The sequence below is a fragment of the Rattus rattus genome, chromosome 16 (assembly GCF_011064425.1).
Source record: "Rattus rattus isolate New Zealand chromosome 16, Rrattus_CSIRO_v1, whole genome shotgun sequence".
In the NCBI taxonomy this organism is placed as follows: domain Eukaryota; kingdom Metazoa; phylum Chordata; class Mammalia; order Rodentia; family Muridae; genus Rattus; species Rattus rattus.
The window spans coordinates 14,208,122-14,231,150 of NC_046169.1; the positions used below are offsets into that span (position 1 = coordinate 14,208,122).

General features: G+C 54.5%; 1 protein-coding gene across 1 annotated transcript; it reads left to right on the top strand.

Annotated features, from left to right (window-relative positions):
- The first annotated feature begins 289 nt into the window (after positions 1 to 289).
- On the top strand, positions 290 to 19,951 carry Pdgfa (platelet derived growth factor subunit A). Its single transcript, XM_032886458.1, is given in 7 exon segments — positions 290 to 894; positions 2,226 to 2,322; positions 7,369 to 7,473; positions 9,742 to 9,929; positions 17,097 to 17,120; positions 17,122 to 17,224; positions 19,135 to 19,951. Coding segments are annotated over 7 exon segments (591 nt in total). The 5' UTR covers positions 290 to 831; the 3' UTR covers positions 19,146 to 19,951.
- Positions 19,952 to 23,029: the final 3,078 nt, after the last annotated feature.

A 23,029-nucleotide genomic window follows, 5' to 3' on the forward strand; every position in this document is an offset into this window, starting at 1 on the left:
CTCAACTCCCGAAGCCCGGCCTGCCTGCGCCTTCTTCTCCACCTCCTCCTCTGGTCTTCCCGCGGCTGCTGCGGCGGCGGCAGCGGCGCCAGCTCGGCCCTCCGACCCGCACGGGCGGCGTAGCGAGGCCCCGGGCGGGTTGGCAGCTGCCAGTCGGCGCGGCCGCGGGAGCTGCCCGGCCCGGGCGGGCGGAGGGCGGAGCGCCGCGCCGTAGCCGAGGGCGCGCCGCGGAGGGGCGCACGCAGGCCGCCGGGCCGCGCCGTGCTGGGCCGCGCCGTGCCCGGCCCGGGGCGGCAGCGGCGAGAGGAAGGCCGGGAACAGGCTCTCGGGGCTGCCCGGAGCCCACAGAGAGAAGCGAGGCCGTAGCTGGTACCGGGCCGAGCGTCCAGACAGGTGATCGGTGGTGCGGCGGGAGCTGCAGTCACGCTCCGTGGTCCCCTCCCGGGGCTGACGGCAGCAAATATGCGGATTTACCGGCCGGGTCGCTCCTAAAGCCAGCGACGGGGAGCGAGCGCGGCGGCGGCCAGCACGGGAACGCACCAAGGAAGAAGCCCAGCCCCCGCCCTCCGCCCCTTCCGTCCCCACCCCCTACCCGGCGGCCCAGGAGGCTCCCGGCGCGACTCTGTTCCTCCTCCTCCTCCTCCTCCTCGCTGCCTCTGCACTCGCAGCTCGCGCCGAGCGCGCTCCGCAGGCTCCCTGCTCTCCGCGCCACCCTCCTCCGGGCCGCGCTCCCTGAGGGATGGTACTGAATTTCGCCGCCACAGGAGCCCGGCTGGAGCGCCCGCCCCGCGGCCTCGCCTCCCTGCCGAGCTTCCAGCGCCTCGGGACGCGATGAGGACCTGGGCTTGCCTGCTGCTCCTCGGCTGCGGATACCTCGCCCATGCCCTGGCCGAGGTGGGTGCCACCCCCGCGCCTCTGTCCCCTCTGGGCTCCCTCGGCGCACGCCCCCCTCGGCTACCTGTTTCAAGCTCTGCAAAGAGCATTTCGATTTTGTCAGGGTGGTGTAATTTAAAAAAAAAAAAAATCCCAACTGGGTTCTATTTTCTGCCATGCCCAAGTGTGTCTGGTGAGTTTCCAGCGCGTTGCGTCGCTCCGCCTTGGAGGGGGACGGGGGAGCCGCGAGGTGAACCCGTGGGCAGAAACTTCGGGGGGCTGTGGGTGCCTTTCCTGAAGGGGCAGCCCGAACGCAGCGGACAATGCAGTAACGGGGTGCGGACAGCGGGAAAAGGGGGTGTGTGTAAACTGACCGTGCCCTGGGAGGGGACTAGGGCGGGCAGTAAGGTAGACGAGGGTGCGGCTGAAGCCGGGGACTGGGCAGGGTGGGCAGCGCCCAGCCGCAGCCCCCAGTTCCCGGTCCCCAAACCCAGTCCGACGCAGGACTGGAGCAGTCTCCGCCCGCCCAGGGCCTGCTTACAGGTGGCTGAAGGAGGCAGCTGGGGCCGGGCCAGGCGCCCGCGCCCTCCCACCGCCACCCCACCCCCCTACCCCCATTCCCCGGGAGCTTTGCCGTGATGAATGACTTTCCACAGCCCCTGTCGTGGGAACTTCGTGGTTGAGTCCTCCAGCGACCCTGACTCCCTTTAAAAAACCGGGAGGGAGAGTGGGGGAGGTTGAACGGTGGGGGTGGTCTGGGCAGGGACCGGAGAGGCGCGAGGTGGATATTTAACCCTTTGCGTTCCCTACAGCCTCTCAAGCCCCGATGGATTTGGGCGTCCTAGTCGGCGCTAGGGCCGTGACTGGGCCGGAGACGGGTGGGGCGACCGGGAGCGCGTGCTTGTAGGGGGGGTAGGGTGGGGGGGGAGCGAAGACCCTCACCTCTGGGGGCTCGGTTCAGGATTCCCAGAGTGAAATTGAACCCTCAGGCTAGGTTAAAGTGTTGAGGCTGCTGTAACTCCAGTCGTGGATGCGTGACGCATTTCGACCCTCTGTTTCTACATGTGGATTTAGCTATTAAACCAGAAACTCCTCCGACCCCTGGCTGCCCCCAGATACCCTGGGGAGGGCCAGAGCACGGCTGCTTTTTGCCTGAACATGTCAAGGCGGTGTCGGGGTGTTTTTACCAAGGTCAGAGAGATAGGAATAGTGTGGAGGACCTGGGGGGGGTCCCACCTAGCCCCACCCGATCCTCTGGCTCTAGAGCCTGGCGAGGGTCGGGCCGGGCTGCGTGGCCCCTGGGGCCGGGCTGGAACCCCTGGGCGCGTCCTGACCGTGTGGTCTGCTTGCAGGAAGCCGAGATACCCCGGGAGTTGATCGAGCGACTGGCTCGAAGTCAGATCCACAGCATCCGGGACCTCCAGCGACTCTTGGAGATAGACTCCGTAGGTAAATCGCGCCCCTGCCCTGCCCTGGCTGCGAGGAGGGCGCGGGCGGCGGGGCGGGCAGGCTGCGCGAGGAACCGTACCCTGCGCTCGGCCGGGCCGGGCGCTGCGCAGGAGCGCACCGAAAGGTCAGACTCCACTCGCCGGCCATAAACGCCCAGGCGTATGAGTCAGGCGTTTCTCTTACAGTTGCCACTTTCTCTCTCCCAGCGGCAGCGGAGGGTTGCTTCGCTCGCCCGGGGGTTGTTTTTGCGTTTAAGGGAAACGCAGCGGGTGTGTCACTGAAAGTTCAGTTTTAGACTGTGCCGAAAGACCCTGCCAGGTGTGCGGACCAACGGCTGTGCCTCTGGCCCGGGAGCGCGGGAGGCGGCCCGGACAGAGCGTGGGGTTATGGCTGGTCTTCTCCTGGCGAGGGCCCCCAGAGCGCTTGAGGATCTGGTCAGTCCGGGCCTTTTGTAAACTCCACTCCCTGGTGCCTTGATCGCCCGGGGCTGGGTCCCTGTGGTGGCCGCGGGAGGTCGATGTTTTTTCTCAACACCATCCTGTAAAAAGGCGCGCCTGGGACACTGGCGCTTGGGGCTATTTTGGGGGCTTCCCGCCCCGGGCCAGAGCCAAGCCACGTAGAAAACAATTTGTAAATGTAGGGTTGGATTAGACTCGGATCGACAAGGGCTAAAATAAGTGGGCATGGACTGGGATGGCAGAGGCAGTTCTCTGTGCTGGAGGACTTGGTCTCCTCTTGTCTTTTGTGACCTTTTCAAAATGAACACTTAGCCTGGGTATTCTCTCTTCTCTTCTCTTCTCTTCTCTTCTCTTCTCTTCTCTTCTCTTCTCTTCTCTTCTCTTCTCTTCTCTTCTCCTCCTTCCTCCTCTCTCTCTCTCTCTCTCTCTCTCTCTCTCTCTCTCTCTCTCTCTCTCTCTCTCTCTCTCTCTCTCTCTCTCTCTCTGACACACTGGGATAAAATTTACCACCAGCTTTTTAAAAAAGGCCCCAGTGAGTTTGTCAGGAGGAACTAAAGGGCGCCAAAGTGAATTCTAAGTGACGATTTCCCCCTCCTTGCAAACTTTTCAGAAAGGGCGAGCGGTGAGAGAATTAAGTAAAATCACATGGTCTAGCCATTTTGAAATTTGTACCTAATTATGGTGGTGGAGAGGCCTGAACTGTTTTCTTTGCATGCCAAAACCATTTTTTAACAAGGCAGCCCCATGTCAGTAGTTTCTTGGCCCAGGAGATCCTGATCTGGAGTGGCAGGCCTAGGCTTTCTCTTGGAGATCCAGAGTTGGGTCAGGGAGGGTTCATCTGATCCCTTTTTGAGTAGGCCTGGGTGGAGGACTTGGCTGGGGTCACTGGGGGAATACTCCCAGAGTTTTTGCTGGCCCCCAAAGGCTTTGGAGAAGGCGGACTGCTTTCCTGTTTAAGCCAGGGCTGGGCCTCCTGCTGTCTGGATGTTGGGGGAAATGGGCCATTCACTTGCTGCAGGACCATTCTTATGCTGTTCTCTGCAGCCACACCTCCCCCACCCCCCACCATTAATGCTTTTAGCACCAAGCTTCTGTTCAGGTTAAGCTGCTGTGCCCAATGGGGGGGCTGGAGGCTCCGGGCTTGGGGCCTCCTTGGGAGGGTCCAGAGAGGAAAAAAAACTGTCCAGGAGGGGGGCCCTGGAGGTTTCAAACCGCTTCTGTCAGAATGATGTGTGTGTGTGTGTGTGTGTGTGTGTGTGTGTGTGTGTGTGTGTGTGTGTGTGTGTATTTAGGACATCCCACACTCATTCTACCTGTCAGACATTTGGAGGGGTCTCCCTTGGAAACCTCTGAAAGCCAAGTGTGGGTATAGCTTCCTCATCTTGAAGACAGGGCTGGAGGACCCCTTGTGACATCAACCCAAAGTGGGGTCTTCCTTACTGGGCTATCCCCCTGCTCTGGTATGGAAATTACCTGGAAACTCATCTTGGCTGGTTGGCTCTCGTTCACATTCTGTCTCTTCTTGAAGTGAGGAGCCCTGTGGCTCTGGCTGCTAGAGGAGCCTGCGGACAGCTGTGGTAGTCAGTATTAGAGTCAGCTGGAAGCGGTTCTCACTGGGACATCCCCAAGGATGGCCTCTCCAGGTGAATTCCTTCTGTCCCTATATCTAGGTTGCAGGCAGCAGAGAAAGGCTTAGGGGTGTCCCAGGCTCCCCAGCCAGCTCCTCATCCAAGTGGGTGGGGCTTTGTGATTGGCACATGGCTTGTCTAGTGAGCTGGCAGCATCCCTGTTTTCCAGATGGGGAAACCCTGAAGGCATCTCCTCCCAACCTTGCAGCTCCTTGGCTGTGTGGCCCAGCTCCAAGGGTTGCAGGATTCCAGTACATTGCCAAGAATGTCCCTGAGCCCAGAGCATTCCATGGCAGAGTCAAGGAGCTCTAAGTGGTCTTTCCAGTGTGGCTTTTGGCTTCAGAGACCCAAGACGGACATGCGGCCTTGCTGTGAACTGCAGCTCAGAAGTTCAGGTCGACTGTGAGGGAGTGTGTGTGTGTGTGTGTGTGTGTGTGTGTTTGTGTGTGTTTTGTAACAGGAGCTTTGTTCTCTAGAACTGCTGGCCAGTTGCCCATGGGTCATTGAGTCACTGATACATAAAACATCCCATCCCAGGCGACTCACAATATTGTAGCCAGGACAGGGCTAGTGGACTCTGTCTGTCCTTCCCTTTAGTAATCAGACATTGTCACTCACACATCTGCATAGGATAAAGGAGGTGATTTTGACCTGAGAGGGACCTAGTCACTGGTTCATGCTGGACTTACTTGTGTCACACAAGATAACATCCTTAAACTCCCGAGGAATGCATCTGTCGCACATCGAAGATGCCACCGTGGTAGATCAGTAGTTGGCTTATGGCCGTTTGTTTATTTACTTATTTATTTTAAAGCTGTGGTCTCACAGAGCCCAGGCGCCATAGCCTTCCGCTCCCTTATGTAAGGCTTGAGGGATATCTTCTTGTCTCTGCTGGCATAGGAAGAGGTTTACCAACACTCATCACCATACTTCTTTAATGCAGTAATGGGGATGGAACCCAGGGTCTTGGGTGTTCTGGATCCTCTTTCAGATGAACGACATCAGCAGCCTGTTTTTGTTTCTTGAGAAGGGTGGCCTTGAACTTCCGATCTTTCTCTTATGCCACCGCACCTGACTTATGACCTAGCTTGATCTGGGATGGGGGGGGGCAGAAGGTGGGCTTGTCTGAGTAGGAGCTGTGACCTGTTTCTGTGGCTGAGTTTGTCTGCATTAAGTTCAGTCAGGAGTCATTGGGTTGGGGAATTGGACCTATTGAGCGCTGGACCTTGGAGGGTCCCAGCTTTCTTTTGGTCTTCATTTTTATTTTGGTTTTGTTTTTAGTTTTTTCGAGACTGGATCTTGTAGGTCCCAGGCTGACTTTGAATTTACTTTGTACCTGAGGATGACCTTGAACTCTGAACTCTTCTTCATCCTTCCTCCACCTCCTGAGTGAGGCGGATTCACCACACCTTGCCTGTCTGATTTGTCCTGTCTTGTTCAGTTTTTCTGGACTCTAGTGCCCTGGCCTCTGCAAAGTCAGTGACACCTACTATGTGCATGTTGAGGCAAGCGAGGCATCAGAGGACCACAGTCGGCCCTCTCGCGGGCCCTGTGAGTGGATGGCCCATTCGTCTCTTGTTGGATTGGTCATAGCGGGATGGTCATCATTAGGTCATGACTCACCATGTCACTTTTTTTGTGAAGGGATGCTTCTCTGTAACAGTTGGTTGATGGGAAATTTTTACTGCATGAGCAGTTCCGATCTTATTTTGGGTCTTAAAATAAAATCGGTGCCATTGGAACATTGAGTCATTTTAGATAGTTTTTTGGGCTCAGATTCATCGTTGACATTCACACCTTAGATGAGTCTTTGCTTTTTATCTTAAGTGTGTGGGTAGGAGACGTCTCAGGGAGGAGGAGGCTGGTTGTGGATGGTGTGGTACCTAGTAGGCTGTGTGTATCTCTCGCTAGGAGGGCTCTCCGATTGGGCGAAATGTCAATAAATGTTGGGACCCACGGGAGATTGTTCAGGGGAGAGGGTCCCGGAGAAAAGTGAAGATGGAAGGAGGGGAACTCTGCTTGAAGTTCTGCATGATATAGCCTGGGAAAGCCAGGTATAGATTAATTATATTTGAAGCTGATAATGTCTGCCCAGCATGTGGTGGGGCTCTTTTGTCCTCTTGTCCCCAGGAACTGCAGAACGTGGGGCACTGTAGCAGCCTCTTCCACTGTGATGGGCCAGCGTATCTCAGAGGCTGGGCTCTCCCAGCTGACCTTAAATCTGTCCTCAGTCTGTAACTCTACCTCTGCTGAGCACCTGGTGGCCCTCAAGGTGCGAACACTCCTTCAGGTGCTGCCGCCTGCCTCCTGCCTCCTTCTGTATGCCTTGCTCCCTTATTCACCTAGCCCTGGGGACTCTAGCCTCACTTCTCTCTCAGCTACCAGCTGCACCCCTTTGCTGTTTCTCATGGCCTCTGGCCCTCAGAGCAGGCTTATTTCAGGAACTTGTGGAGGTTGGCTTGCAGCCCGGTCTGGCGTTGCTTCCGATGCCCCTCAGAGGTTAGGGCATTTCATCAAAGCCTGCTTTACAAGAGGGAGGCGCGCTGTACACACACAACAGCAGGAGAGGCAGCCGCTCTTCCCCTCTTTGCTTCGGCGATAGTGGTGCTGCTCCAGAACTGGGCCCAGCTGGGTGGCCTTGGGACTTTCCTGACTCAGTGCAGTCCTCCAAGGGTTTCCTTCAGAGTCGTAAGCGAGAGTACCTGAATGTCTTCCTGAGAGAACCTCAGAATCTCACAGGAGAGTGGCGCTTTGGGGACGTGCATACTGACAAGGGTCTAGGGAGTTGGTTGAAGGCTCATCTGTAAACCCTGTATGCAAGCAGAGGGTCTGGGACTGGGGATTTGAACACTACCCCTTGTCCCACTCTGAAACCTACTGTATAAGCCTCAGTTAATTAGGTCCCAGGAGTATGGTACATACGTGTGGGCACTTTACCATATTTTTCTTTCTACTCTTAGGGGCTGAGGATGCCTTGGAGACAAACCTGAGAGCCCATGGGTCCCACACTGTTAAGCATGTGCCGGAGAAGCGGCCTGTGCCCATCCGCAGGAAGAGAAGTATTGGTGAGCATGGAAGGCCATGTGGCAGCGGAAAGGGGCTGGTTCCCACTGGAGCTGTGAGGGCTTCCTGCTAACTCAAGGCCTTGGGTACAGCCACATATCCCTCCACTAAACAAAGGCTTCGCTGGCCCCCTGCCCTCCGCATGGAGGCAGGCAGGCCTCTTTCTCTTCTATAGAGTGTCTCCTGCCTGGGAGTCTTGTACCTGGGCCAAGAGTTTCCAGGAGGGGAACATTATAAATTCCTTAAGTGCCCAGTCTTGTCAGGACCTGTCTATAAGGAGGCTTCGTTGGAAAACGTGGCCGTGCTTAATTTTCAGTTCCTGATGTGAGCTCCAGCATGCTCTTGGGCTTCAGCTGCAGAATCTGGGTGCAGCCTGGAGTGTGCTGGGACCCACACCTCTTTCAGAGACCCTACCTCTCTCACCTTTGACTCTGGGGTTCCACCTGGCTCTCATTCTGGGGAAAAAATTATATCCTCCCAAGACCTCTACTCTTCATAGGGTGGAATTTCAGGTATGATTCACCCCATCCTAGCTCAGATAAGGGGGCTGTCTGTGTACTGTTGGGGTACTGGCTGCTGTGTGAGCCTAAGGCAAGTAGATCCCTCTCTCTGTGAGATTTAGTTACCAGTAAAAAGGTAGATTTTTATCGATTCCTAGCTACTGTCAGGGAACATTCCAGACATGAGAATAGATGGTAGCTTCCCAACCAGGTCTCAGGCATCCTGCGAGGACTGTAGATTCCCTACTGAGCTGAGGGGAACTGACTGCAAGCTAAGGTCCTTACATGAGACCCACTTAGAAGACTCTCTTCAATGGCTATCATAAGAAACGCAGAATGGCTAAGCCCCCCAGTAGCCCAGGCCAGTGTGCCCAGCCCAGTGTTTGGGCCCTCTGTGTTGGAGGAACTCACATCCAGAAGGATAGTGCTGGCCCCCGAGGGCAGGGAGGAGTCTGTCTGGTCTCCATCCCAGCATTCATGCTTTCCCCTCTAACTCCCAGGGAGTGTGTGGACACCTGTGTAGCTCCTCTGGAGTGCGCTGGCAGCTGCTGGTGTGCGTATCTCTTAGGTGTGGTTAACGCCCGCTGGTTAGCTGGCTCGCGTCTCCTTGGCCTATCACTCCTTCTGGCTCTGAGTCTAGAGTCAAGATCCCCTTCAGTGTTGATAGGTAGGTCAGCAGAGACAATCAGTGGACAGGCCCCAGAGCCTTCCTGGTATCACAGCTACCTCTCTGCACATTGGCTCGTCCGAAAGACATTACCAGGCAGCAACTATATAAGGAGCAACAAGGTCTAGAGTTAAATGGGGTTAGTGAGGAAGGACTGCCTGAGGAGGAGAAGGGTGTGTGTCCCAGGGTCCTGAGGGGATTTCTTATCTGCTGTGCACACCTGGCAAGCAGATGGCCCCAGACTGGCTGTTCTCAGGGGGACAAACAAGTGTAGTTTTCTGGCTTTCATAACCAGGTCCATAGCCTTGGGCTATGTGAAGACCTGCTCCTCTGCTGCCCTACTTCTTGGCTTGCAAAGCAAGGAAGGGTATGAGGGATGGAAACAAGGGCCTGTGCATGTCAGGCAGGGGCTCTACTACTCAGCCCCAGCCCCAGCCCCAGCCGCTCACTGGGGGATTCTAGGCAGGGGCTCTACCACTGAGCCACACCCTAGCCCCTCACTGGGGGATTCTAGGCAGGGGCTCTACCACTGAGCCACGCCCCCAGTCCCTCACTGGGGGATTCTAGGCAGGGGCTCTACCACTGAGCCACGCCTCCAGCCCCTCACTGGGGGATTCTAGGCAGGAGCTCTACCACTGAGCCACGCCCACAGCCCCTCACTGGGAGACTCTAGGCAGGGGTTCTACCACTGAGCCATGCCCCCAGCCCCTCCCTGGGGGATTCTAGGCAGGGGCTCTACCACTGAGCCACGCCCCCAGTCCCTCACAGGGGGATTCTAAGCAGGGGCTCTACCACCTTCATTTGGGGGTTCTAGGCATTCTACCCCTGAACCATTTTCCCAGCCCTCTTCACATTTTATTTTGAGACAAGACTTCCTTAGGTTGCCTAGGTTGGCCTTGAACTGTCTGTAGCTTTGTGAGTTTCAGCCCTGTACATTGAGAGGTCTATTGGCAACTAACATACTGGGTGCTACTGCAGGGGTGGGTTCTATCTAGGTGCAGCCTAAGTGGGTATCTGTGGGTTGGGAGATTGGAGGCCATGTTTTTGTGTGCTACAGGTAGATTCCTAGTTTTGTCTTACTCTTGACATTCTTGCCTTTGCAGAGGAAGCCATTCCCGCAGTTTGCAAGACCAGGACGGTCATTTACGAGATACCTCGGAGCCAGGTGGACCCCACATCGGCCAACTTCTTGATCTGGCCCCCATGTGTGGAGGTGAAGCGCTGCACTGGCTGCTGTAACACCAGCAGCGTCAAGTGCCAGCCCTCAAGGGTCCACCACCGCAGTGTCAAGGTGAGTCCTGTCCCTTCTCATGGTCAGTCTCGCAAAAAATGCTCTTGGGTTGATGGAACGGTTTCAGAAGCAGGGCAAAGCATGGCCTGAGGCTTACGGTTGTGAGCAACGCAGCTCCGTACAGGCCAGGGGGCTGGCTTCAGTGACCCCCCCCCCCCAGGAGTGACTGTGGGATACTCAGGGGTCACGCTGTGCTTTTGGTCCCATGTTGTGTCATAGGATAACACTAGGTTGGGCACTGGTGACCAGCCAAAGAAGGTAGTCAGTCCACCACAGTCCAGCTTGCTGAGCCAATGAGGTCACTCTGATTGTTTACAGGAGTGTGGGCAGATGTTTCACAGGAGTGCCCACCCTAGCACTGACGACTGACTGGAGAAAGTTGCATGTCTAGAACTTTCTCCCCTGCGCTGGCAAAGAGTCTTTCCTCTACAGCAGTTGTTACTAGTTAAATGTGTCTGTGGAGGGGTACTCACAGCTCTCTGAGTCTTCCCAGCTCCCTCTAAGAGGAACTAGCCACATAGCGCCGTGAGAGATTTGTGGGGCCCATAATTTGCATGCATGGTCACTGTCTGCATAGGTGACAGTGGAACTTGAGTCTGTTCCCTTCTGGACCTCTGTGCCCTTCGGGGTTTGGTTGCTGGCTTCCCTGCTGAATGATGCAGGTTTAGTCCCTCTGTGGGCATGAGTCTTAAGAATATGATGGGTAGCTGGTTGTCCTGTGCGTGTGCATTTCTGTGGTGTTGTCGCCAAGCCTGGAGCCTTTGACATCCCGTCAGTCAGAGCAGTGGTTCTTACTCTTCCTAACGCTGCGGCCTCTTGTTGTGGTGACCCCCCCAGCCGTAAAATGATTTCGTTGTTACTTCATAATGGTTACTGTTATGAATCTTAATGTAAATATCTGGTATACAGGATTTCTGATGCAAACTCCCCCCCCGGGGGGAGAGGGGGCGTCCAACAGGTTGAAGCCCTTTTGCTGAACGTGTAACCATTGGGTGGCTGAACGGGTGCAAGCAGTGGTGTCTGGGCTCTCGACAGCTGAGGGGCTAGAATGCCTCCCTCTGAGGACGACATCTACTTCTGACACAGTCAGGCTTCTGTAGCCATGATACTTCGGGGGTGGGGAGGGGGGCGTTGCAGGGTCCCCAGAGTCATGTGTGAAGATTTCAGACCTCATTCTTCCATTCTAGTAAATCTGTCTTAACCCCCAACCCTGCCATGAACTTTGACCCCAGCAGAAGGCAGGTATCAGGAGAGCACCTTTATTGGTAAGGACTTAGGCAACGCACCTCCTTTGTGACCCACAGCCTAGGCATCTGTACTTAGAATTGACTTTGATGTTTGGCGCTTGGTCTCTGGAGAGCTCCAGGGAGAGCTGACTGAATAAACCCCACATATCTGTATTTTTTTTTTTTTTTTGGGTCTTTTTTCCGGAGCTGGGGCACGAAACCAGGGCCTTGGGGTTCCTAGGCAGGCCCTCTCCCACTGGGCAAAATCCCCAACCCCAAACCCCACATATCTCTGCAGGCATCTTCACAAGTGGACACCAAAGCCATGGGCCCTTCCCCAGGGTTCAGTGGACTCGCTTGGGATGCGCTCTAGTCTTGCCGTCCCCCCTCTGAGGTTGAGCAGGGTGTGTTGGCTTGCGGCAGGGACATGTTACCAGGAGTGGCTCAAGCACCCCGGTGACCTGTGTCACCTGAACCAGTCCCAGCCTTTCCCTAGGCCCCGGGGTTACCATGGGATGGTAAATGGAGGAGTGTTTGGAAACCTGCCATCTTATTCGTTTGGGTGATAGATTTGATCTAGAGTAGGCCTTTCTGTTTCTCAATCTGCCTGGCTTTGTTCCTTGCCTGCCTGCCGTGGATTTCTGTAGTCTAGGCTGGCTTAGAACTTTGTAGCCCAGGCTGATGTTAAATTTGAGGTAGTCCTTCCTCAGCCTCTTGCCTGGTGGGGTTATAAGAGTGAGCTACTACAGTATGCGTTTAGGAATCGTTTTTTCCATGCTAGAAACACGGTCCAAGGGGTGGGTAGTGTGACCTGGTGTGTATGGGGGTTTTGACTTGGAGGTTTTCAGTCTCCAGCCTCTGTGACAGGGACGGTTCATTCCCACTGACACTGTTACTCACTGCTCCTTCCCTGTGCTGGATGGGACTCATCCAGAGTCCTGATCAGTTGAAAGGGACCAATCTAGTCCTGGTTGGGCTAGGCTTTTCCTAGTCCATCGTAAGTACCCACCCATATGCACCACCACTGCTGCCCACCCAGAGCTAGGAGGGGACATCCAGCTCCAGACACTGCAGGCTCTGGCAGGAGGGACAGAGAGGCAGTGGAACAGGAGCCCTATTGTGGATGCCAAGCCTGTAGTATTTGGGGTGGAGGCTGATGCTAACCTGCGTGGAGGGAGATGGACCTAAAAGTCCCAGACTCTGGGTCAGCAGGGGCGGGGTTGATGATGAGGGCCACATCTATGTTCTAAGTGCCCTCAGCCTTGGTTGGTTGTGTGTGTGTGTGTGTGTGTGTGTGTGTGTGTGTGTGTGTGTGTGTGTTTCCTTCTTTGTAGTGCTGTGTGTTAAACCCAGAACTTCTCATTACAGGCAAACATTTACAACTGAGCCCCTCACTGGGGGATTCTAGGCAGGGGCTCTACCATTGAGCCACACCCCCAACCCCTCACTGGGGATTCTAGGCAGGGGCTCTACCACTGAGCCACACTCCCAGCCCCTCACTGGGGGATTCTAGGCAGGGGCTCTACCACTGAGCCACACCCCAGCCCCTCACTGGGGGATTCTAGGCAGGGGCTCTACCACTGAGCCACACTCCCAGCCCCTCACTGGGGGATTCTAGACAGGGGCTCTACCACTGAGCCATGCCCCAGCCCCTCACTGGGGGATTCTAGACAGGGGCTCTACCACTGAGCCACACCCCCAGCCCCTCACTGGGGAGTTCTAGGCATGGGCTCTACTACTAAGCCAAGCACCCAGCCCTCCATGGTTTTATTGTGAGACATGGCTCAATTAACTCACTCAGGCTGATTTTGGACTCCCTCTGTAGCCTAGGCAGGCCTTGAACCCCTGCTTCAGCCTCTCAGTGGCTGGCTGGGATGATCCCTGAGCAGCCCAGGACCTTACCCTATTTGACCTCCTGCTCTCTTCCTGCTGTGCTCAGCGTGTATCGCCTGACTTCAAGTGCTAGCCCTGTTCTCCATACCCTGTTGTGGAGACTGGAGAAGTATGCCCTGTGGGCCTGCACAGTGGAGCAGAGCCCAGCCCATGGAGCGTTTAGCTTGGACAGAGGTGAGGCTTCTCCTGTCTACATTACACGGGGCTGCTCAAGGGTCAGGGGTTAGGGATGCCAAGGGGTCAGGCCAGCTCTGAGCCATCATTCGACCTGGCTGCAAAACTGGATGAGGAGGTTCCATTACTCCGTCTCCGACATGCAGGAAGTAGGGCTCTGCTGGCTCAGGCTTCAGGCTTCTAGAAGGAAGGTTCCCCCAACTGGGGTTGGGTCTGGAGCTGTGTTTTAGGGAAAGTCCCAGCTGGGCTCCATCAGGTGGCTTGTGCAAAGGTTTTAGAGAAGGTGACCTGGCAGGCTTTAGTCTTGAAGGAGCAAGTCTCATGGTCCCTCCTCTGCTGAGGGGCTTGAGGTCCAAGGATGCTGGAACAGCATGGCAGAAAACACCCGAGATGGGCTCGATGCTTAGCAAGCTGTGAGCCCTCAGTCAGAGGGGATAGGGGGTCCCTCAGACTTTAAGATGTGCCACCGACTTCCCCCTTCCACGGGACACTTTGGGAGCCAGAGCCTAATGCCGTCTTGGTCAAGTTAAAGCACTGTCCTGGGAAGGTCTCTGGGGCTGTGCTGTGAGGCCTTGCGGCCTCGCTCCTTTTAATTCTGCGTCATTAGAAAGCAGAGAAGAATGAGGGGCCTGGGCAAGTCATTCGCTTGCCAGCGCCTGGTTTCTCATCTAGTAAAAGAGGCTATAATCGGGTCCATGTGGCTGACCCGAAGGAGGGACTGTGCCCTGCGTTCCGCTCAGTCAGCAGTGGCTTTTATCATAGATGCCATTGTCCTGAGGCTTGGCGTAATAGGACAAGCCCCGCTTCCTTGCAGGGGAATGCCTGGATACTGGCCTGGCCAGGTGACACTCTGGGTGGGACGTGAGAGAGCTCTGGAATGCGTGGGGCACAAGTGGGATTCCCGGGACGTTACCATCTCGTTTTTTCTATTTTCATGGAGACGGTTCTGAAAATTTACTATTCATAACATGTCCTTTGGAGAGAAAAATGTAGCCATTTCCTGGCCAGACAGAGGTGGCAGAGTGGCTGCAATCCTTGCATTCCCAAGGCAGGTGCTACTATAAACCACTGTTTGTTTCTGTCTGATAACCATGGGCCTGTCTGGGAGAGTGGGGCTCCCCGGCTGGAACGCCTCAACACTTGCTGTTCATGTAGGGGACCCCTAGGCTCAATGGAGAAGGTTTTATTGCCCTGCAGTCAGGGGGTTGGGTCTAGGATCGGCCCTCATGGGAAAATCTAAGGGTTGGGTCGTGCTGGAGGACTGCAGTTAAAAGACAAACCAAATTCCCTCCTGACAACCTGTGTTCAGGGCCTCATGACGCCCACCTGGTCCCCGCCACAGAGGCTGTGCTGGGAGGGGCAGAGCACCCACCTGCTGGTGTCTGTGACCATGGTCTCTTTCAGGCCTGGGTTTACCTAGGCATCCTGGAAGTTTGCTGGATCACCAAAGACTATGAACATCTTTGGAGGTTGGGGACTGTGGCAAGGATGTGGCACCTCTGCCTACAGCTCCTCTTGGGACTGGCTGATGTTTTCCCTTTGGGAGAACTACTTTCTCCCCCACCCACCCCAGGGCCCTTGAAGGGAGGGACAGGGATTGCCCTTCTGTTCCCTGGGGTGGAGTGTGAGACCACCTATCTGAGCCTAGGGAGCAGGATTGCAGTGCCTCTGGGGACATGATGACTTCTTGAACAGAGCTTGGGGGCTTAATTTTAATAAGGAGTCTTGTGCGAATATTGATTCCTGTTGAAGCGAACTCCTGTTGGGTGGCGGTGTCCCATTTCTGGGTGGTTGTTTAATGTCGTGTCTTTTATTTGTTTTTGGATACGTGGTCTTAAAGCCAGCCTGGCCTGGAACTCAGTGTGTAGACTAGGCTAGACTTGAAGCAATCCTCCTGCCTTAGCCTGCTGAGTGCTGGGCTTCCGGGCCTGTCCCACCATACCCACTTTATCTCTGGGTGCCTCTGCAGAGGTAACTTTGCTCTTTTATGAGCTACTTGGGTGGGTGTGACCACTGTCCCCATTTCACAGGTCAGGTTGGAGGTATCTGGACAGCATAGCCGCACTCAGATGTTCCCACCCAGGCTGTCTGTGCACTCCACCAGAGCATTCTGAGAAAGACCCCTGGGCACATAGTCCCATGCTTACAGCTCTCAGGGCAAGACCCTCCTTGGCTTTCACTGTCCCTACGTTGCTGTCCCTCCTGCTTTCTGACGTACCGAAACCTCCTGGGCTGGCCCTTGACCCCTGACCCCTGGTCCCACGCCCTACCTGCTGAGCTCATACTTGGCAGACCGTGCTCACACCTGAGGCACCCATTCTACTTCACACGCCCGCTGGGCACCTGGCACCCTTTGCACCCATGTTAACCATTAATGTAGCCAAGTTGGTAGCCACAGCAGAGTCTGGCCGAGTCTGGTCCCCAGTACTCTGAAGTGGCTGCCTGACCTGGTACTGGTGCATGGCTGACCGTTGCTTGGGTCTTCTTGGCTCCTGGGCATTGATACCCTTGGAAGAGGAGTGGGAAATGTTCCCCTGCCCAAAATCCCTCAGTCACTCTGGGCCAAGCACTGTCCCCATTATCGCATAGCACAAGGCTGCCACCGCTAGGTGCCCCAGGCTACCTGGGGTGGGTTCAGCACTGCTGTAGCCTCAGTTTCCCTGGTATATGGCGAGGTGTAAGGTTGCGATCCCTTAGGGCTGCTCTAGGAGTCGGACACGGATTTGGCACCGGTTGTATGCAGTTCTGCGGGGCTGGGAGGTTGGCTGTTCTCTGGCACATGTTCCAGGTGGCATCGAGGTTGGGACAAGCCGCCAACCACGCTCCCTGGGTCACCTCAGGAGAGGGCATGCTGTGCCTGATTTTCCTTTTCTATCCATGGAGGTGACAATCCTGCCTCCTCACTGGCTGGCTAGTTAAATGAGCGCTGGTGTCTGGACTCCGAGGGAGGAGACCTGGAGGATTCTCTAATGCAATGCCATGCTGGAACGGAGCAGGGCACACGCCTCCAGGCTGCCTCCTGGTGCGGCAGTTGATGGGGGCTGGGGGTGGGGGTGGGTTATGGAACTGCTGAATGGGTATGGTGTGTGTGTGGGGGGGTGGAGTTGTATTCCTCCATTGGGAGCTGTGTGCACCATTCACATGCATGTCTGTGTGGGGGCGGAGTTGGCACACTCATGACAGAGTGCTGCCGAGTGTGAGCCTATAGTGCCCAGCACCTGACCGGGACTATGGGAGGGCTTGCCTGGGATCCTAGAGTCTGGTGTGAAGTCTTTGGACCGCCTGGAGGTGTGTGTTGCTGTCTCTCAGAGACCTTGAGTTGGGAGCGTCCCCTCCCTCAGCTTTGTCTCCAGCTGAGTTTCTGCTGTTTCTAGCCGAGGCTCTGCTTTCTTACTAACAGCAGCACATACGCCAGAGTCGTACTATGTTCTACCATCCTATGTCCAGTTCATCCTTTCTTTGCTGGCGCTCTTCAGATCTTCTGGGCAGTTAGGAGTCTTCTGTAGTCCCAGCTCACCTCAGCACTCTGTTGCCAAAGGTGACCTTAAGTTCCTGGTCCTCCTGCCTCCACATCCTGATCAGTTTATACGGAGCTGGGGATGGAACCGAGGGCTTTGTGGACGCTGCGGAAGCACTTTGGTTACTGAGCCACATCCCCGGCTGTGTGGTTCAGGCTGACCTTGACCCTTTGGGCTGTTGGGTGTGGGGTGCAGCTGTTAGGCCTAACATCATTGGGGTTTATTTTGAACGAAGGCAAACCTGAGCTCAAGGGAAATGCCTCGGGAAGGGTTAGCTATCTGAGTCCTGGTTTGGTGTGCACCAGGCAGGTCCCCTTGGGCACATAGCGTTGACACTGGCTTTGTTTCCTCGGCAGGTGGCCAAAGTGGAGTATGTCAGGAAAGAAGCCAAAATTGAAAGAGGTCCAGGTGAGGTTAGAGGAGCACCTGGAGTGCGCATGCGCGACCTCCAACCTGAACCCAGACCATCGGGAGGAGGAGACGGGTGAGTGGCGAGCACTGTCTGTTTGCTTCTTGCTTCGCGTGGGTCCTGAGGGATATGGGATGAGGGATCGGTCGCACTGGACTGAACCAAGTCAGTCACAGAGCGATGGTAAAAGTTGATTGGTCTGGATTTCCCAGCTGTCTGGCCCGTAGAGGAAACTGTCAGGGAAACTGTGCCTGCAGGGTACCCCATCCAGGTGGGACAGTAGACCCTGAATTTGGGCTGTGCCCTAGCCCAGGGTCTTAACCTTCATCCCGACCAGCATCCCTATACAGCACCAGCATTCAGGCAGCCCAAACGCAGAGATAGACCCAGAAGTGTCCAGGCGCCAGGGTGGATCGGGCTTTCGTTCTGAAAGATAAACACCTTCAGTATTTATGGCTGTGGCTTCCCACTCCAGGCCCTCCGGAGGCCACTCACCTTCCCTGCCCTTTCCTTGACAGGAAGACGTAGGGAATCAGGTAAAAAGCGGAAAAGAAAAAGGTTAAAACCCACCTAAGGCGGCCCGACCAGGTAGGCCCTGCCTGCTGGGTGAGCTGGGGGACTCCCTCGCGGTGCTGGGACACAATCAGACCAGCGAATCCAGCTTCCCATGGGCCCTGATTGGCTCAAGGTTCTGTGTGCTTCCGGGACTGCTGGGCCGGGTCTCCTCGCAGCTACAGCTTTGCCCTTCTCTTGGTCGTTGATTAGGCACCCTAATGCCCCATGGCGGGAAGGGTGGTTGCTTCTGGTGGAGTTACCTGGGGAGGCTACCCACTGCACTGACCAGTGAAAGGACTGAGAAGACTTTTACAGATGTTGAGGCTTGAGGAGGTTGAGTGGATCCGAAGAGCTAAGTGGCCAGGGCGGTCAGCTTTTGTAACCAGTAGCAACATCAGGAAAAGGAGGTAGAGGTTAACGTTCCGTGTAAGACCAGGATGGGTAGTCCTTTGTACTTGACCCTGTGGATTCTGTCCTTAAAATTACCCTCAGGACCCACGGTGGCTGCTCTGGGATCCAAGAGTCAGGTCAGGTAGAGAAGGACTGTAGAGCCTCTTAGGGATACTTGTTCCAAACCCACCCTATGATGCTGTTTTTCCCCGGAAGTGTGGGGAATGTAGGTGGGGGTGTGCCATTTCCCAGACCTGTCCTGAGTGGCAGCTTGTCTGCCTCAGAGGGCTGGAGCCTGTCTGGCTGAGCCCTTCCTCCTGGCACATGGGACTTAGGGGCATCCAAGACAAACAGTTATTCTGGGCAAGAGAGTCCTCAGAGATAGGGTGTCTGAGAGCCCTGGCTCCCACAGGAGTGTGGCTGGGGATGCCTGTCTTGGGCATGTGTCTCCTTGGGCAGGTTGGCAGGGTTGTTCCACGTGGCTCTGATGGGCCCACTGCTGACAGGGAACCCCTTCAAGTGAGAGGCAGGTGTTTCTGCGACTGTCCGTGTCCAGCTGGCAGCCTGTCTCCAGGCTGTGAAGGAAGGCACTGTTGGTTCATTATGGAACTGGGAGGTATAGTTTTGTGGTGATAGCTTGTATTTGATCACCAGCACCGTAATAGCCACAAAAATCATTGCTCTGATTAGTCACAGAGACCCACATACAGGGTGGCTGGTTCTCCCTGACACTTCATGGCCCGAACTGCCAACCTCCCACAAGTACAGGCCTTAGGCTAGAAGAAAGAAAGATAGCGGGAAGGCCAAAAGGAACTTTCCATGCCTCATTTTTTCCATCTGTGCAATGGGAGCCATGGGTTCTTCTATGAAATGCAGCTAGCCTAGTACCAATTCTTACATTGGGAAGATTTGATTACACTTAAACTGTGGAAAATTTGATTTTTTTTTAAATTACATATCATCTGCATATATTAAGACATAAGTTGTCAAGCGGCCCTGTATCTGTGGTCATAGCTTCAACTCTTCCTGCCTTCCCACAGATGTGAGGTGAGATGAGCCGGCTGCCCTCTCCCGGGACACGGATGTACGTGGCGTGTGACATTCCTGAACATACTATGTATGGTGCTTCATTGCCAATGTGCGTGCAGTCTTTGTTCTCCTCCGTGAAAAACTGTGTCCGAGGACAAAGAGACAGTGTCCGTTTTGTTCAGTGTGACATCAAAGCAAGTACTGTAGCACTGGAGAGACAGAGAAAGCTTCCTTGTCACAGAGAAAACAAAACCACAAAAAGAAAAAAAAAAAAAATTTAAAAGACAAAAAAAAAAACAAAACACACCCAACAACAAAAAAACCCCACCAGAAGAAAAAAAAAAGACTGAAGCAGGCAACAGAAGGGCCGCCCTGCAGGACTGACCCTCGAGGGGTGGCTGACGTTGGCCACCACCCTGGATTCTGCCCGTGGGCACAGGTGCTTTTCGCCAAGGACGCCCGGAATGCTACCTGCCAGCTCTACTAGGTACAGGAACTGAACGAGTGGGAGAAGCCCGCGGGCCTGGAAGCCACCGCCTGGACTGAGTCTGCCTGGGAACTTCCTGATGGCCTTACGTGGAATTTCTTTTTTCTTATCTTTTTCTTTTTTTTTTTTCCTTTCCTTTTATTTTTTTACACCATGAAGTAATTGAGCTTCTCCTTTTTTATTCTCTGCCTAGCTTTTTTTTTTTTTTTTTTAAATCTCTTGGATGACATTTTCGTTGATAACACGCACGAGGCTGCTGTAAGTTGGGACAGTGAGACGGTTTTTTTTTCCTAGCCAAACTAATGAGGTGTATTAAAATAAATACCTACCTATACATCATTTCCGATGCGCCTCTGCCTTCCTTTAACATCTTCTAGCTTAGGTCATTTGAGAGAACTATGAGAATCGCTCAGTTTTGGGTCTCCCTCTACCCCTAGGGACCGCCCTCCATTGCTAAACGGCTTCTGCGGCAGTGTGGAAACACGACTAAGATTATTTTATAGTAAGCTGTTGGGTTTCACTGTTAACCAGAACTGTGTGTGTGTGTGGTTTCCTTGTTTTGGTTTGGTTTTGTAAAGGTGAACTTTGTATTTTTAATATTATCAGTTTATATACCTGAGAGCCTGCTATATATATATTTTTTTTATTTTGAACTAAAAGGAGAAAAAAAAATCAACGAACTTAATGCACATCAGATGCATCCTGTGGTCCTGTTTGTCTGGTTGCTTCCTGGAGTCGCTCCATTCACATGGTTGGTTTGAGGGTGTGACAACTTGGGGACCAGAGAATGGGGGCTGCCAAAGTGACAGCTGTCTATCCTGGGCTTCTGAATGGGATGGGAACAGACCAGAGGGGACAGTTCTGCCTGAAAGCTGGAGATCACCCTCTCTGGAGCTAGATGCCAATGAATGTCAGCCACCCATGAGCTGGGTACTAGTCACTGGATGTGTCAACGTGGGCAGCTGGTGGCTCAATGGCCACATCAGAGGTCCCTGTTGCCCATAGGCTGTGCTTTCTCATGGAAAGAGAGGAGTGTAGCAGCTCACCCTTACTGGCGCTTTCCGGGTGAACTTCATGGCTCAGAGGCTGGGGGGCTGCAATGCACGCCAGGCCTTTAGCCCTCCAGGCCCATCTACGGGAAGCCACTTGGTCCAGTGTTAGGTCCCTTCAATCGGGAGAGCCAGAAGCCCAGTGCTCACGGGAAATTCCACGTTCTGTGAGACCTGGCAGCCCTGACACCTGGGAACGGCCCCTGGGCCTGTTGTGTGGCATCTATTCAATCCCACAGATGAGGGCCCTGGATCCTCCCTGCCCCCTTCCATGAGCACATCCAGGTGAGCAGTGCTGCGATGGTGAGTTAATGGCTTGCTTTGTCCCATGCTGGCTTTGTTACATATTGGGGCATTTCTGCTTTTGTTTGCCTCTTCTCCAAGCCCCGCCTCTGTGTGGGCTGAGAGCGAGCGGCAGAGCTCTGAGTCCCTCAGCTTCCCATTTTCCTGCTGTTAACTTGTTTGATCCTGTTGCCTTGAGAGTTCCTATGACCTTGAGCGTTGACTTTGATGATTCTCTCTATGACCTTGGGGTTTCCTCCTGTGACCTTAGCTTTCTTCCTGTGAACACGGTGGCTAAATTTTCCCCTGCTCACTTGACATTTCCCCCACTGACCTTGAGCTCTGATTTTTGACCTTGACGTTTCTTCCACAACTGTGACCTTGCTCTGTTCTGTAATCCTGAGCTTTGTGTCATGACCTTGGGACTTCTTCCTGTGGGCCAGTGACCTTGATATTTCTGTGACTTTCTGTGACCTTACTCTGTGAACCTGTCTGACCTTGAGCATTCTTTTTGAAGTCCATGACCTTGACCTTCAGGATTCTTTCCTGTGACCTTGAAGTTTTTTCTGGATCTGTGACCTCAAGTGTGTTCTTTCTGAAGCCCGTGACCTTAGCATTTGCTCTTGGGACCGTGCTGGGTGCTCTCGGTATTTCTTCCTGGGTTGTGACCTTGAGGTTTTTTCCATGAAGCCTATACGCCTTGAGCTTTGTGCCATGATCTTTAGGCTTCCTCCAAGGAGTCCTGTGGCCCCCACTGTGTATCTGTAAGGCAGAACTGATGCTCTGGATAGGCTCTGGTGTCCTCTGTGTCTTTGGGGTGTGTGTCATATCTGCCTCTATCTGACACAGAGCTCCTCTGTGGAGACAGGCACCTGCACTTGCCTGGATTCCCCACATTTCATTGTGACTAAAGCCGGGTTTGTGAGAACTGGTCTTCCCTTGCTGGAGTCCTCTAGCTTGGGGCTTCTTCTTTCTGCTCCCCTGGTCTGTGGGTGGGATGGACGACTGGCCTGGCACCTGCCTTCAGCTGACCAGACGCAGCTCTGACAGCAGCAGCAGGTGCAACTGGGCCCACTTCCCGAGTTCTCTAGTGCAAACCCATAGTCGAGACTGTTTGGAGGGCCATGTTCTGTAAAGGTCTTAGGTCTTCCTTTTTCCTGGCATGGGCTCCAGGAGTACCCTGCTGCCTTTCTCCTCATCTTTATGTTTCCCTGAGAATTCTGGGAATGAAAATTTGGCCTTGGTTGAGAGTCACTCTGTCTTAAAGATATGGCTACACCCTCGATGTACCCTGAACCCTCTAGGAGACTTCCTATATAGACGTCATGGGGACACAGTTTTTTTTTTTTGTTTGTTTGTTTTGTTTTGTTTTTTTCTTTTTTTCGGAGCTGGGGACCGAACCCAGGGCCTTGCGCTTGCTAGGCAAGTGCTCTACCACTGAGCTAAATCCCCAACCCCGGGGACACAGTTTTGGGAGCAGCTGAGGGGATTACGCTGAGGCTGTCTTGCCTCCCTGACCCCAGGAAATTGAAGCTGTGGCAAGGCCCCTGTGAGGCAACTCTGGCTGGACTTAGGTTCAAGGGCCCTTCACTAGTAAAGCTACATGGTCCAAAGAGACTGATACCGGAGTCCTCCTAGGAAACACAGCCCCAGGCAGTCACATGTGCACCGGAGAGAAACCAGGGCTTGAGTTCCAGCATGAAGGCCAACAGGACCCAGTGGGGGACACCTCGGGGTGCTACTTGTAATTGTCCACAGCTGGGAGGCTGAGGCATGCAGTGGCTATAGGGTTATCGCAAGGGTAACTGTCTTTACCCAGGAAGCCTGGTACGCCTTTGCCAACAGTCACCAGGGCCCAGCGAGGCCAGGTTAGATGGTGGTGTATAGTCAGCCCTGCAATGTGAGGTTACAAGTGGCTGAGGGGCTCAAGGCATGCTAAAGATAGTCACATTGGGTACACAATGCCCAAGGTGACAGAGGTGAGGGCGAGTCGGGACCGCAGCCACCTTGCAGCTGTGTCCAGTCTCAGCTGCCCGCATGCCTTGAAATTAGGTTTCTATTTCTTTGGTACAACACCACAACCAAAAG